Here is a 15,296-nt window from a genome sequence, read left to right on the forward strand (position 1 = left end):
TCTACAATTTTGAAGATAACAGAAAACGCCATTCCGTAGGGAATGACCATATCTATCAGATCACCAAATTGGGATCCGATTGGATCTCTTTTATAGCCACAATGAAGAAATTCATTTTCAGCGGCCAAACCCACCCCGTCCCGCAGCTTATAGCAGCACACTCTGCTTCGCGCAGTTTATGGCCTCTTCCCCTGAAACGTCTCTGTCGCTGCCTCTGCCGCGACTCTGCCCTGACTCTGCAAAGTCTGTCTCTAGGGGAGGGTGGCGAACTAAAAGAGCGTGTTGGCGTGAGTAGTGTTGTTGATGTAGATGACAGATAAAGAAAAAATGTAAAATTTGACAAATAACCGCTAAAGTGCAGATGTAGTACTGAGTGCCGGGTATAAAAGTTGTGACGCGTAAGAAGCGTCTCACACGTCCCTTCTCGTTGTTATTATCATAGGCTAAGTATTTCTAGTTCCCTACTTTTCAAGCAGAATTAACCCCCCTGAATTTATCATTTTTAATTACACGGCCCGAAGCGCCTACATGAGCCGTGAGTCGTGTCATCATTTGGTGGGAAGGTGTGATCACGCGGGCATCACTGACGAGATTCGGCATCTCTAGCGCTGAGATTGCGGTAAACACTAGAGGGAGAACGAGAAGCTGCCGACGCCGACGTCGCCGCCAAGGCAGCCCCAGGCGGGACCGTGAGCAACGACGCCGGCTGGAGAGAGGGTGCGAAAAGCCACCGACGCTGAACGCAACGGACCGATCGCCGGCCCGACAGCGCTGACTAGAGAAAACGAAAGCGCAGAGCCGCCGACGCCGACGGAAAGCCAGCAGAAGACCGGCAGAAAACCCAGGAGCCCGGGGTGCTTGTGGTGCTGAGGGTATCGTGGGGTCTTCCTTATACATCTCTGTTATATTTTGTATTAGCATTTTTCCAGGTATTCCTTATTTCCCTCTCCCCTCCTCCTCCCAGTAGTTTGAGCTAATGCGCGGGCCAAAGTGCCGTCCGACGATAGTCTTGGCCTTTGCGGACGTTGACCGACGTCTCCGAGCATTCTTCCCCCCCTCCTCCCCTTTCCGGTAGCGAACACTTTCCTCCACCTAAACACTCGGGAGTCCCGGCAAATTACAAATTTTACTGTAATTTCGACCCTAGCGCGACTAAGATATGTACCCCAGCCAGAGAGCCTTACAATTTGTATTTTATTTCACATAATATTTAGAGTGATCAGTCCACACAAATATTTCATCGCTATTAATGAATGTTATCCTAATACATAAGTTATGTTTTTACTCGACTTGCCTAGTTTTACAAAAAGCACGTGATAATCTCAGAGATTTTGTACCAAATTTGTAGTGTCGTATGTTAAGAATAAGGAAATCCGAAGTAAACCTTTCGGAGGAAACTGAATTTAAACTTAGTTAAACAGCTCCAACTATTTTTAGAAATGCAGATGGAGATAGTGAGATACGAGTACAATGCTATAAATATATGGTGTGCGGAATAATGTAAATATAATGAGAGCATCTTGTGTAATCATAAATACGAGTACGATGATTCTTGTAGGTTAATAATTGAGCCCATTGGTTTAGCTTTAAATGTCAATCGCATTGCGGCATAGAGCAATAGGAACATCGCAAGGTGTCATTCGCCGGCCAGGCTGGCCAGAAGCTCCTCATCGATGCCATCTTCAGTGGTCATAGGCACCGTGGTGCTAAGGTTCAGAAGCAGATCGCTGCTCGATGGAGGGGGCAGTGCTGTAGGCTTCGCGTCCGGATCTGACAGTCCACTGGAACTGGCAGCTGACGAGGCAACTGCCGATGTTGACGAAGTCTGCTCAGTGCTGCTGGGCGTGCTCCGACCGCTGCCACCGCTGCCTCGCTGTGACAACTTGGGTATTTGAAACTTGTTGTGCAGTCCCTTGATGAAGCCCTCCATGCTGGCTGCCATCGTGGGTGAGGCGTATTGTAGAATGGTCATCATGTCGGTGTGATGATCGAACCGAGGCGGTGGCTGGGACATGGAGCCTGTGAGGGCTGCTGGTGACACGGCTCCCGAAGAGCCACCCCCACTTGCTGATGAGGCACCCTTGCGCTGAGCCAAACCGCCGCTGCTGGCTAAACCTCCCATACTGGGTCGACGCCTGGGCGCGTTGTGCTCTGGAAAGGAATTGGTACTGTTGCTTTTTGTCAGCAGTACACCGCCGCCACTGGCAGATCCGCTGAGCTTGCTGCTTAAGTTGCCCGACGAGTTGGCCTTCTGAAAAAGATGCTTGCTGGAGGAGGAGCCGCCTGCTGACGCGGTGGCTTTCTTGGAGGCAGGTCCACTGTTCACTCCGGGCTTGAGGCCCGTGTGCTGCTTTTTGGCGTAGCTCGAGGAACTAGACGAGGCTGCTGGGCCGCCACTCGAGCCACTACTGCTGCCCTTCGTTTTTCCCATTCCACTTGAGGAGCTTGCGACGGAACTGGAGCTCTTACTGCTGCCCGTCTTGTTGATGGTCAGCTTGAGGCCTTCCTGGCTGCTCGGTTTCACCATATACTCCGACGATGTTCCACTTGTGATGTTGCTTCCCCCTCCGTCGCTGCTGCTGCTGGACCCGCTAGTAGCCAAGCAGCTACTAGGTGGCGCTATTCCCGGCTGCAGCTGTTGCTGTTGAAACGTTGCTGGTGGTGCTGCTGCTGCTGCTCCCGCTGATGCCGCTGCTCCCACTCCCGCTGACGCTGCTGCCACTCCCACTCCCACTCCCAGTCCCGTTACCGCTGCTGCTGCTGTTGCTGGGATTGCTGTTGCTAAAGCTGCCGTCGACGTCATCAAACTAACCTGACAAAGTAAGCATGGGGTGTGGAGGTGTGTAGTCGTGTGCGTGCGTGTCATGGCGGAGGCGCAAATACAAAGCAAAAACGAACCGGAAGAAACACAAAATTATACAAATCAAAAACGAGGAACCAAATATATAAAATAATAATTGTGAAAGAGTTTTTGTATTTGGGAAGAGAGTGGTGAGAAGAGATGGAAGAAAAGCAGACCCCGTTAGTAATTCGCTTAAAAATTTAATAAGCTTTTGACCACAGCCATGGGCTTTGAAGGAAACGTGTTTCCAATCGGAAAGAAAGTCTCTTCAAGCCCACTTTTCTACTGAGTAGAAATAATAAAGTAGAAATATTAATTAAGTCAAACAGAAAAGGGCACATGTGCAGGCAGAGGTTTCAAATGTAATTATTGTCCTTGGAACGGGATTTGCTGTGATAAAATTTCGGTCTATATGTAGCCACCAGATCGGAAATCCATCTAAACTTGCACAAAATCTAGTAATTGCTATAAAGATAATCTGGCGAGGATAATATGTTTTAGTGGAAGAATCATGCAATCGCTGTTGCGGGACAAAGCATACAAAGAATTCAAAACATTCGTAAAAATATCTACGTACGTGCAGGAAAGGGAAGGTTAGATGGTTGCTGGAGGGATCTTGACGCTGGTTAGAGCCCCAAAACCGTAACTACATTTTAGGATTAAGTCGAAACTAAAACGGATGCAGGATGTGACGACTAAAAGTATAATATTGTATGTATATATGTATATTTACAAAAATTATGCAAAGAAAAACAAACACAAACAACTAAAAAATAATTATAAATATTTCAACTACAGCAGAACTAAAGCGATAACAAATCTTTTCTCAATCATAACAAATAAAGATACAGGTTTGCATTAATTTAAAGAACATTTTAAGAATTTAGTCAGCTTTTGATTAGGACAAGTGCTAAATATCCAACTACGAGTTAGGATTGAAGGCGGAGCCGGAGCCGGTGTAGATGATGGGGGAAGGGTGTGGAGGAGCTCTTATAATGAAAACGGACTTACCGCGCCTCCCGCCAGGCCCTTCCGCAGAGCACTCAGTTCCAGGGCCGAAGCACCTGTAACGGCTCCTGCTCCTGCTCCCACCGTTGCCGCCGCTGCAACAGCTGCTGCCGCCACTGCTGCTCCGCCAGCTCCCGCATAGCTGCCCAAGCTGCCTCCAGCAGCCAGATGAGATAGGCTCGCCACAGATGATTTAAGTTGCTGCTGCTGTTGTTGTTGCTGCTGCTGCTGCTGTTGGGAGGTTTTCAGAGCCGCCACAGCGGCAGCTACGCCGGCGGCTGCCACCACACTGGCCGACGAGACACCTCCGACGCCGCCACTACCAACGGAGGGGCCAGAAGAAGATACCGACGACGAAGAGGTACCCACAGAGGAGGATTTGTCCTTTTTAATCCCAGAGCTGCCGCTTTGTTGACTGCTGCTGCTGCTGCTTGCGCTGGTCAGGGGAGGAACTGGCGGTGGTGGTGGCGGTGCTCCAACGCTTGCAAATGAACGCACCAGGCTGGAATTGCCGCCAGTTCCTGTAGATGATCCTACAGAAGCAGAAGGAGAAACGCCGACGGACGATGCCGATTTATCACCTTTGGGACTAAGGCTAGTCCCCGCAGTGGCCGCACTCTTCAAAGTGGACATGCTTGGCTTTCCCGAGGAGCCGTGCTTAGGAGAGTGCGTTCCAAAAGGCGATTTGGGACTGTTCGAGGCGTTGTTGTGCTTGGGACTGCTGTAGACGGGCGAATGCTTGGGGCTGGGACGTGCCGGGGGCACACCAGCCATTAGGCCCTGTCCGGATCCACCGGCCTTGGGCGAGGATGAGGGAGAGGAAAACTTCCTTACCACTCCACCGGGCGCAGAAGCATCTCCACCAGCCGCTGGCGAGTTCTGGCGGGAGTATATCTTCTCCGGGGGTCCCATGGGAGAATCATCGCGTTTCTTCTTGCGCTTCTTCTCCTTCTGCGTGTCAGTGGAGGAGGAGCTGCTGCTGCCGGTGGAGGATGTGGACGAGCTGCTGCCTCCGCTGCCGGCTGACGAAGATGAAGCGCTGGCGCTGCTTTCGTGCGGACGCTTCGTGGCAACACTGACCCCGGCAGGCGCTGAGCTGTTCTTCTTGGACGACTCCTTGGCTGGATCCTTACCGGTAATCGGAGTTATGGTTATGGTAGTGGGTGCCGTTGTGGAGGTCGCACTTCCCCCGTCCCGCGATCCACTGGTCTGGCTCTGTGCATTTAATGGTATTATCTCTATGCCACCTGTGCGCTGAACCTCCACTGTTGGAACGCCTCCGCCAACGCTGCTTCCTCCGGCTCCGGCTCCTCCTCCTCCTCCAACACCACCACCTGTCTTGCCGTCTCCAGGAATGGGAGTTATGCTGACGCAGTGCTTCAGATTCGGCGTTTTATCCTTCCAAATGTTTTTATACTTGTCGGCAATTTCATGATCGCTCGCCTTGGCCGCCGCCAAAAGGGAGGCTGAACTACCAGTGGAGTTCGCCGAAGTCACAGAACCGAGGGCAGATTGAGGATCCGTTTCACGCTTTAGATTTATTAGGCCGGCAATGGCTGCCGCTGCCGATGTGGAGGCCGCAAAAGCATCTGCCAGAGAGCGCGACTTGGCTTCCATTTTTAGGTTGTTGATGCTGGTGAAGCCCCCACTGGGTAGGCTTCCATCAACCGAGGGTCCGGTTTCCATGGCAAATTGGTTAAAATTATGGGCATGAGAAAGCCCTTGTCCTCCCCCGCCAGCGCCACCATTTCCTGTTCCAGCTCCCGATCCAGATCCCGCACCAGCGCCCGCTCCAGTACCAATCACACCGTGCAACTTGCACTGATGCTCCTCATCCCAGCACTTAAGCAGCTTGTAGATAACCATCGGAATGGAGAGGACCTTCCGCACAGTACGAGTTAGCTTTTGAGAGAGCAGCTCGTACTCGTTGTTTAGGCAATATATGCTGCATGTGGCCTGGCCATCCTCCAGCAGGAAATCTACCGTGGCCAGCGACTCCTCATAGGGGTGCTGCAGCTCCACAGTGATCTGGTTGAAGGAGACGGCCGTCACCTCTAGTATCACAGTGCTATCCATGTCTACACAAAGGAAAATATTTTCGTCTGAAACATAGCATGACAGAAGAAAAGAAGATAACTTACCATTGTATTGCTTCTGTTGTTCTCGCACACAGCTAGCTAGAAGAGTGTAGAAGAGGGCCTGCTTCTTCAGAAACGCCATTATCTTGGGCACTTGAGCGGGCTCTGTGAAGGGCAGGGAGGATATCAGTGCACCTTGCAGCTTACGATTGTCCGTAAAGAAATAGCAGTGCGTCTCCTTGGGCAGATTGACATAGAGGCCCCGCTGGGTGTTCTTTATCGCCTGCTTAGAGGCGGTTTGCACAATCAAATTAAGCACAGTGGCGACTGGCGACGAGGCCGCGACCGTCATGCCCTCCACGCCCGGCAGACCTAGACTCTTGAGGGTCTCATAGCACACGGGCATGGGCTTGTTCAGACGCAGTACATATGTGGCCGGCATCAGCATGGAGTTGTTCTGATTGAGCTGTGCATACGTCGGCATTTCCAGGCCCGATTGCGGATCGCGACTGAAGCTTAAAATGGGCATAATCTGAAGCTTGTTGGCCGAGGAGCCTTCCAGGTTGACGGTGGCACTCAGTCCGTGGCTGCTGTGCATCACCTGATCAATGCTAAACTCGCTGCTTGCCACCTTGGAGTCTCCATCCGCCAGGTGGATGGGGGGGCAGAAGTAGGTCAGCTTCATGGGATGGCCGCCACGACGCTGCAGAACCAGACCCACGGCAGAGCTGTTCATGATCTCGTAGCTGTCACCCGTGCGATTTTGCATCTGATGACTGTATAGGCTGTAGATGTCTGTTTCCATGGCCTGTAGGGCCACAAACGCCTTCTTCTTCACCTTTGGCTCGGCATTGAGTTGGTAAATTGAAGAAAGACCCTCTAGCTGGACGGTGAAGTCGGCAAAGTCTCCTGACTTCAGGCACTTTACCAATTCGTTCGATTGCTGCTCTATTTTGCACTCGTGATGCACCTTGACGTCCGACAAATTACCGCTAGCGTCCAGCAAAATTTCCACATAGAACATGTCCGTGGAAATAAACAGGAGTTGCTGATCTTCCATGAACTTGAGACCCAATTGCCGCGACAGGCTCTCCAATCGCTCCACAAGGCCATGCCTCGAGGTTACCTTGATATAGTGCTGCAGCTTGTCCAAAGCCGACTGCAGCGTTGCCTTGCACAGCGGGTCCAGTGGATAGTGCTTCTCAATAAAATACATTCTCACAGACTTCTTGATCTCCTCATACGTTTTCGGTTTGTTGCGGTACTTTGCTCTCAGTTTCTCCATCATGGTCTCCTGCTGGATTTGCCTATTCTTTTCCTCAATACTGGGTATATGACTACCAAAGCCACCTATGTAATATTTTCAAATACATTTTTTTTTTTAATTTTCTTAATTTTTACGACGTATTTTTGCCACTTACCACCCAAACCCCCCGATGATTTTGCATTTGCTCCACTCATCTTTTTAATATCTGCTTTCTGCTTGCTATAGCAATTCAAATGTTTGCTTGGATACTATCATGTGAAACACCTTTTTTACCACCTTAGTTCTGAATATATTCGCAAAATTTAAGCCATGCCGAACATTTTTCCACACAAAACAACAAAATGGCCATCGGTGTTACCGCGTTTTTATCAGGGAACTCTCTGACCCTCAGAAATAGACCATTATATACCTTTTCATTTTCTATATATACCGTAAATATACCGATGAAAGTCAAGTTTCTCAATATTGGTATGTTTAAGAGCACCATTGAAAATTAAATTTTACTATTAATATATGGAAACAGGGTATAGAAATGCCCATACTATACTATACCTACCTGTTGACAAGCAAAAAAATTGTCAAATGACGTTGCATTCTGTTCCCACTCACGTCACGATTTATGATATTTTTATTCGTTGACCTTTTTAGTTTTAAACTTAGCTTGAAATCATTCCAAGAAATGAAAGTCGTGAAAACTAGCCACTCTTGTGGATAATTGATTGACAAATCGGATAAAATTATAGTTTTAGCGCAGACACTCCTAACTAGCTTGTAATATCAAATAGAACATAAAAATCGAGGAAAATATTTTAAGATTCATGGTATATTTACAGTATATTTTGAAAATGCAAGGGTATATTTGATCGATAATTCCGCGGTCCTACTTAATATAATAATATCTATCAATTCTTCGAAAAAGAACAAATTAGCTCGTACCACTAACCAAATAGTACAATAGACTGCCAACTTACTGCAAGCGAAACGTCACCCCTAAATGTGCGTCTTGGAGCCCTAGGCCTCTGCCGGGGCTCCAGCTACAATTATTAGTGCGTAGCTATTATTAGTGCGTATTAGTACGCAGCTAGAAGCCCCAGCTACATTTGTATTAGTGCGTGTAGAGAACGCAGCTAGAAGACCCAACTACATTTGTATAAGTGAGTGTAACCAATGATTTTGTAGCGCTCCAAACCGGTTTTGTCTTGATTCACACGGACACTGCAAGTAATGTATGTGTTGGTGCGTTGACTTGCTGAACTGCGATGGAACGAAAATTCGTTTTGATGATTTGATTTTGTTTTCGGGGCTTGAGGTATGAACCTGACCAGCCGCAACATGTGCAGAATGAGAGGTGAGGGTTGGTGGCCAGACCCTTGGGGGTTGGAAAAAAAAAAATATACCAATAAGTTGTTATTGTATTTGAATGCTGTAATTGTTTTAAATGCAGATTTTATACTGCTTTATTCAAAATTGTATGCATATTATAGAAACGCCGTCGCTTCTCGACCTCGTTGCTGCAGTATTATCAAAATCGTTACCAAATCCATCTTTTACAGACAAATCATTTCAGATAAATATAAACACATATGTATGTATATATGTATATATATAGGCATATACATACATGTGTACACATGTACATACAACTTTCCAATTGCTGTTCTCGTTGTCGTGTGCTCTTTAATTGTTAGCCCTTGAAACCTTTAGCATTTTTTTGTTGCTTGTGAGCTCCACACCATTCAAAATGAAAACCCTCAAGACTTTATGAAGAAGCTTGCCTCTCAAAATCAAAATAAATGTATTTTGTGTGACCTTTATATGCTTTATATAATTTAGGATGAAAGGGGTAACGGATATAAACATCTGAATATGTATACAAATAATGAATTACGGCAATTGACTTTGCGTTGCAAATATTTCCCATTAAAGTATTCAGAGTCACGGTGTGAACAAGCATGGAGTTTTGACGGAACGGGACATGGAGACATGTTTTCTGGCAAGGCGGCTGCCTTGCACATGTACACACACATTGGCAGTCTATTATACTATTTGGTTAGTGCTCGTACCAAGCATTAATCAAAACTCCAAAAGTTCATCGACAAAATTGAAATAAAACTGTAACAAGTTACATTCCTCGCCGTGGCGATATTCACCTTGTAAAGGCGGGCGGCCAAATAATCCAAATAATAGAGTAGTAACATAAAACACCAAAAAAAAAAAAAAGAATTCTGAACATTTAATTTTTAGCCGATCAACGATTCAATTTTCTATAATGTGGCTTACTACCTCTCTTTCTCTTTTTAATGGGTATGTAAAAGACTTGAGTCTTAAAAAGGCTTAAGGAAACGGAAGGTGGCCTGGCGCAAACTTGTAATCGGGCTTCAAGTGTAATCAAAAGTTTTCTTTATTTGTCTTTGATACTTGTACATAAATGTATGTATATGTTGGAATATATATGTTCATTGAAATGTAGTTAGGGCCTGCATCTGTCGAGAAAGCGTGGATAAAGACAAACCTCACGAATGTGATATCGGTTGAGCAACCAGCAAAGGAAGCGCTCCAGGCCAAGACCATAACCGCCGTGAGGCATTGTTCCATAGACCCTTTGATCGGTGTACCAGTAGTAGGGTGTGGGATCGATGCCCTCACGCTCATAGCCCTTCAACAATTCTTCGCTGTCCCAAATCCTCATCGAGCCACCGATAATCTCGCCCACGTTGGGCAGCAAAACATCCACACTCTCAGTCAGCCGCTGGTCCTCCGGACAGCGGGACATGTAAAACGATTTGATGGCCACGGGGAAGCGGCAGAGTAGAATGGGCTCGTTGATGGTGTCGGTCATCTTGCGCTCGGGAGCCTCGGGTATGTCCTCGCCAAACTCGTAGAAGGTGCCATCATCCTTGGTAATGTTGTTACTCTTCAGCCAATCGATGGCGGCCGCGTAGTCCATGCGACGAAACGGCTTCTTCGGTGCCTTGAAGTCAGGGTTCAGCTCCATCACCAGGTGGCCAAATGGCGATTTCAGCACACGATCCACAACGTCGCAGACCAAGTCCTCGAGGCGATCCAACAGATCGTCGTAGCTTATGAATGGACACTCTGCCTCCACGTGGGTGTACTCCGCCAGGTGGCGGCGTGTGCGACTCTGCTCTGCCCGATAGCTCTGGGCAATGGTGAAGACATCGCCCAGAGCGGGCAGGCAAGTCTCCAAGTACAGCTGCGAGCTCTGGGTGAGGAAGGCCTCCTCGCCGAAGAACTGCATTTTGAAGAGAGTGGAGCCGCCCTCTACCTGTGTCTGAACCAGGGTTGGGGGCGTTACCTCGTTGTAGCCTCGCTCAAAGTAATGGTCGCGGAAGGCCTGCATCACGATAGAGCGCATCTTGAGCACCTTGGAGGTGTTTTCGCCCCGAATCATTATGTGCCTGTTGTCCAGCTGCACGTCGGGCAGAGCTTCCTCGTTGAGAATGGCATCGGCCCCACCTGCGGGAGCCAGACCAATCAGCTCCCAGTAGTCCACGCGTAGCTCATGGTCACCGGGTGCGATCTTCCCCGCAGGCACCGGGTAGAGTACACCATAGAGCACCACGGAACTCTCGGTGCTCAAAACCAGGGCGTCGTAAGTCTGGCACAGCGAATCAGTAAGTACACATTGCAAGAATCCAGTGCCATCTCTTAGGGTAAGGAAGATCAGCGCCTTGCCCTGCCTCCGCAGTCGGTGCACCCAGCCATAGATTTTGACGCGTGCTCCACGGGCATCCGTTCCTTTAGCGATCTTTATTTGTCTGGCCAATGGCAAGCTGGCATTCTCTTTAATCCTAATTTTGCGCGCCTCCTCCAAGTTCAGTTGGCGCTTCTCCGCGTCCTCTGCCTCGCGGAGCTCCTTTTCGACGTTCTTCAGGCCATCGCGTTGCAGCACTTTCTGGACCTTTTTCAGCTGAGACTTGGCAGCGGGCTCAAAAACTTTGGACGGCTCCGAGCTGTCCACATATATGGTTTCGTAGGGCTCAGAGCCCGTCAGCCGCATTGCATGGAGAACCGTTTTGAAGGGCTTCCTCTGGCTACCGTCTCCAGACTCGTCGCTTCCGCGGTTTTCGGATGTATAGATCGCACCGGCACTCATAGTCGTCGAACTACCTTTCACTTCAAGTTAATATTTCAAACTACATGCATAACCGTTTCTGTACTGGTTTATATAGAAGCCTACTCTTATCGTGATGATGTGAACACTCATGCAATAGTAAGTTCAACATTTCATCAGCTACGTGTGTCTATCTTCGCGTAAATGTATGGATATTGGTACTTTCCCCGAAATTGTTTATTGTATATTATACATACATATAGTCTTATCGTGATGATGTGACCACTCATGCAATAGTAGGTTCAACATTTCATCAGCTAAATGTGGCTATCTTCGCGTAAATGTATGGATATTGGTACTTTCCCCGATATGGTTTATTGTATATACATACATATATATATTGTTTATAACGTTCTTAAATGTAAATGTATATAAAATACTTATCTATTAATGCTAAAAAACAAAAGCAAAGATTTTTTCAATTCTACAAAGCCAAAAACTTAAAGCTATTATAACAATAGCTAATAGTGCTGCTTAAATGTTCGAAAAATATAAATATATGCCAAGTGGAATAGGCCGTATATTGCACTACTCGACATAATCAAACTTTTTTTTATTCAAGGAACCAAACCGACCTTTTCTGAAAGTTTTAAATTATGTTTTTTTTAAGAATTTTTAAAAACTGGTATTTTTACCCGGTGCTTGAATAATAAATAGGGTATTTTGTATTTGTGGGCGAAAAATGTAAGAGGCAGAAGGAAACGTTTCCGACCCTATAAAGTAGTTATGTATATTCTTGATCAGCATCAATAGCCGCGTCTATGCCTGTCTGTCTATCCGTCCGTCCGTCATGATGAGCGCCTGGATATCAGAGTCTTTAAAAGGTACAGCAACCTAATTTAGCATCGAGATTGCTGTGAAATCACACTGTTACAAGTGTCTTTCAAAATTTCGCCCAGCCCCCTTCCGCCACCACAAAAGAGCAAAAATCAGCTACATTGACCATTTTTAAAAACAATTTTATTAGAATGGCCATATCTATCAGATCTTGAGGTGGGGGGCGAGCTAAAAGAGCGTGTTGGCGGGAGATGTGTAATTATGTAGATGTGGAAAAAATGTAAAATTAAAATATAAACACGAGAAGGGACGTGTGAGGCGCTTCTTACGCGCTTCACAACTTTTTTACACGGCACTCAGTAGTACTTTGTACCTTAGTGGCTTTTTCAAGTTTTACATTTGAAATTTTTTCTACAATATATATGTACATCTACATGTACATACATCACTACCCCCACCTTTAGAGCCGCACACTACACGAAGCAGAGTGTGCGAGCGAGATACTATGATCAACACAAATAAACACAACTGCTGGCTGTTCAGTGTGCTCAGTGTGAGCAAACAGAAGTCTAGTGGCAAAATTTGGTGGCTCTATCTTTTAAAGTCTCTAAGAACTAGCCGACAAACAAGACGGACAGTCGATCAAGAATATATACATATACTTTATGGGGTTGGAATCGTTTCCTCCTGTGCGTTACATATGTACATCCACCTTTTCCCACAAACACAATATACCACAATATTATATACAATATAATTTACTCTTCGAGTACCGGGTATAATAAGTTTACATGCAAATGTACATATTTATGTATGTAACACACTAAGGTTACATACATACATATACACATATGAATACATGTTATATACTGACTGATTATCTGGTTTAAAAGTTGGGACGATTACGAGGCGTCTCACAAACGTCCCTACTCGTTTGCGGTATTAGCTGACCGTCTGGGAAATATTAAGCTTTCAAATGCACAAATTATGATTTTTATTTCTTTCCATAGTTTTGTATAAGCAATTCCTTAAACGACGCCAAAGTAATGCAGTTGTACACATGTTTCCTGAGTTTTTAAAGTTAAAATTAAGTTAAAAATACCGCAAAAAAAATCATATCGTCTTGGGAAGTTGTTATAAGGAAACAATCGTTTGTTTTCAAGTGATTTACATTGCGCACAAAATGTGTGTTGGGTGCAGCAGGGTTGCTGGAATATATCGACTATCGATTAGCCACCAAAGCAACTTGTTTACGTTATAAAATAAATTAATAAATCAACTATTTACAATTAAATGCAATGACGAGCATTGCCGGCGGACACGGGGAGCCGAACCCCAACAGCTCCTGGTTGAGTGCACGTGGCTTTTGGCTGGCGTACTTCCTTGGCTTATTGTCTATTCACTTGATACTGTTATCTCTGCCCTTTGTCAGTATTTCGTGGGCCTGGACAGCTACCAACCTGATTCACAATGCGGTAAGACAATATCTCTCCGACTTTGGTTCTTCACTGAGCGCTCAATGTTTTCCTAGGCCCACTTGTACTTCTTGCACATCATTAAGGGAGCCCCTTGGCTGAGCATCGAGAACGACCCGAGCCGTCACTGGACTCACTGGGAGCAGATAGACGACGGCATGCAAATGACGACCACCCGAAAGTTTTTAACAGTCGTTCCAATTGTTCTGTACGTGCGCCCATCCCTTATGGAATACAATTTTCCATATTTAATCAGGCATTTCTGCTTTCAGTTTTCTGCTCACCTGTCTCTACACCCGGAACAGTACCGAACACTTTATTGCCAACTTTGTGTCCCTGGTTGTCGTCACGCTGCCCAAGCTTCCACAGTTCCATGGCGTGCGTTTATTCAACATAAACAAGTACTAGGAACCAGGCGCTCAAAGCGCAGTCTGTTAAAAAATGTACATAAAAATATTCGTATATCACTAAAGTTATAGAAATTTATACTCTGACGGCTGACGGCTATTAACCCAATCCAGTGTGTAAATAATGTAGGGGAAAAAGTACCTAATAGAGGCGCGGCTAAATTTCAAATTTTGCTAGACATCAAATTCGAATGTAAATTTAAGTTAAAGCATGGAGTTAATTCGGCTTAATTATTTATTGTAGAATATCAAATCATGGACTGCTTGGAGAATTTGCATTCTGGTGTTGTTGAATACGGTGTTGTAGATTTCTTTACTACTCAAAATCAGAGATCAGCAAATATTGTGGAAAATCCTAAGATAAAGTCGAAAGAGTTGCTACAACCATCAAGAAACTGGGAGGAAATATAGCTGAAGCTCAAATACAACTATCGAATTATAAGGAAAATTCGCATCTCTTTGATTAGAAGTGCAGGGACAAGGATGATTTGCTAATGTCGCTGAAAGCATCAATGAAAATATAAAACGAAATGGATACGAAAATCACTGGAAATCGAGTTACTGACATGCCATAGGCTCTCGACTTGCCGGTTGTAGACATCCAAGCTAAAGATGATCAATCAAATTGTGGAGTACCCATCACACACAATGGCAAAAGCAGACCAATAGCACAACAGATTTCTGATTTAAAACGAGTGTACAATTTCAGAACTAAAGGAGATCGCAAAAGCATTAGAGGTCAAAGCTAAGCAAGATGCGACCCTTATCAAAAGCAAGGATGAGAAACTCTCCGAAGTAACTAATAGGAGAGTCGGTACAGCGGAGTCTAAAATTTAAAAATTGAAAAGGAAAGAAAGCTGAAGGCGACCCAAAAAAAAAAAGATGAGGAAGTCTTGGATTCACCCTCGCATAGAGGGCACAAACTTACAAAACTCCTCTCCTCTAAAGTAATTGAAATAACTGGCCACGCACATTTTGCCGCACCACTAGTGGATATAACTTCTGATGGCAATTGACTGGATAGTAATTCAAAGCCGTTACAATGGAAGTGTGAAGCTAGCTAAGGGTGCCCATTTGATGGCTCCGGCTCGAGAGGCGGAGACTTTGGGCGGGGCTTGGATAAAGCGAATGACTCCTCATGAAGTATACATTCAACTCGTTGTTTTCGATGCTAATATATGGTTTGCTCTAAATAATTACTTCCTTGCTTTAAATTATTGATAATTATTATTAACTAGATACATACATATATTTTTAGTAATTTGAATGCAAAATATTATGCATCGAAACTGAGTGTGAATACGAAT

At 45.8% G+C, this 15,296-nt stretch overlaps 3 protein-coding genes across 4 annotated transcripts; 1 reads left to right on the forward strand and 2 right to left on the reverse strand.

Moving 5' to 3' along the window:
• Positions 1–1,208: 1,208 nt before the first annotated feature.
• Positions 1,209–7,558, reverse strand: LOC117893366 (mediator of RNA polymerase II transcription subunit 1). Of its 2 annotated transcripts, none has more exons than XM_034799957.1 (4): positions 7,350–7,558; positions 5,992–7,278; positions 3,854–5,928; positions 1,209–2,812 (listed from the first exon to the last, which is right to left on the reverse strand). In XM_034799957.1, exons 1-4 carry the CDS (start codon positions 7,387–7,389, stop codon positions 1,637–1,639), a joined length of 4,578 nt encoding a protein of 1,525 aa, XP_034655848.1. In that variant the 5' UTR covers positions 7,390–7,558; the 3' UTR covers positions 1,209–1,636. The 2 variants fall into 2 exon arrangements, with proteins under 2 accessions (XP_034655848.1, XP_034655849.1); XM_034799958.1 differs by having other exon boundaries at positions 2,459–2,807; positions 7,350–7,557.
• A 2,014-nt stretch (positions 7,559–9,572) lies between these two features.
• On the reverse strand, positions 9,573–11,358 carry LOC117894281 (asparagine--tRNA ligase, cytoplasmic-like). The gene has a single exon (XM_034801240.1). It carries the CDS (start codon positions 11,310–11,312, stop codon positions 9,666–9,668), a length of 1,647 nt encoding a protein of 548 aa, XP_034657131.1. The 5' UTR covers positions 11,313–11,358; the 3' UTR covers positions 9,573–9,665.
• Positions 11,359–13,326: 1,968 nt separating this feature from the next.
• LOC117894795 (ORM1-like protein) lies at positions 13,327–14,437 on the forward strand. The gene is made up of 3 exons (XM_034802024.1): positions 13,327–13,582; positions 13,639–13,790; positions 13,855–14,437. The coding sequence occupies exons 1-3, from the start codon at positions 13,406–13,408 to the stop codon at positions 13,988–13,990; spliced, it is 465 nt and encodes a 154-aa protein (XP_034657915.1). The 5' UTR covers positions 13,327–13,405; the 3' UTR covers positions 13,991–14,437.
• The last annotated feature ends 859 nt before the right edge of the window (positions 14,438–15,296 follow it).

The sequence above is a fragment of the Drosophila subobscura genome, chromosome J, assembly GCF_008121235.1.
Source record: "Drosophila subobscura isolate 14011-0131.10 chromosome J, UCBerk_Dsub_1.0, whole genome shotgun sequence".
NCBI classification, from domain to species: domain Eukaryota; kingdom Metazoa; phylum Arthropoda; class Insecta; order Diptera; family Drosophilidae; genus Drosophila; species Drosophila subobscura.

Excerpts from the sequence above, each read along its gene's own strand:
- LOC117893366 (XM_034799957.1), bottom strand. The coding sequence starts at position 7,389 with ATGAGTGGAGCAAATGCAAAATCATCGGGGGGTTTGGGTG. Across the intron at positions 7,279-7,349 it reads ATCATCGGGGGGTTTGGGTG|GTGGCTTTGGTAGTCATATA; the intron begins GTAAGTGGCAAA and ends AATATTACATAG. Across the intron at positions 5,929-5,991 it reads ACAACAGAAGCAATACAATG|ACATGGATAGCACTGTGATA; the intron begins GTAAGTTATCTT and ends TCCTTTGTGTAG.
- LOC117894281 (XM_034801240.1), bottom strand. The coding sequence starts at position 11,312 with ATGAGTGCCGGTGCGATCTATACATCCGAAAACCGCGGAAGCGACGAG.
- LOC117894795 (XM_034802024.1), top strand. The coding sequence starts at position 13,406 with ATGACGAGCATTGCCGGCGGACACGGGGAGCCGAACCCCAACAGCTCC. Across the intron at positions 13,583-13,638 it reads CCAACCTGATTCACAATGCG|GCCCACTTGTACTTCTTGCA; the intron begins GTAAGACAATAT and ends ATGTTTTCCTAG. Across the intron at positions 13,791-13,854 it reads ACAGTCGTTCCAATTGTTCT|TTTTCTGCTCACCTGTCTCT; the intron begins GTACGTGCGCCC and ends TTCTGCTTTCAG.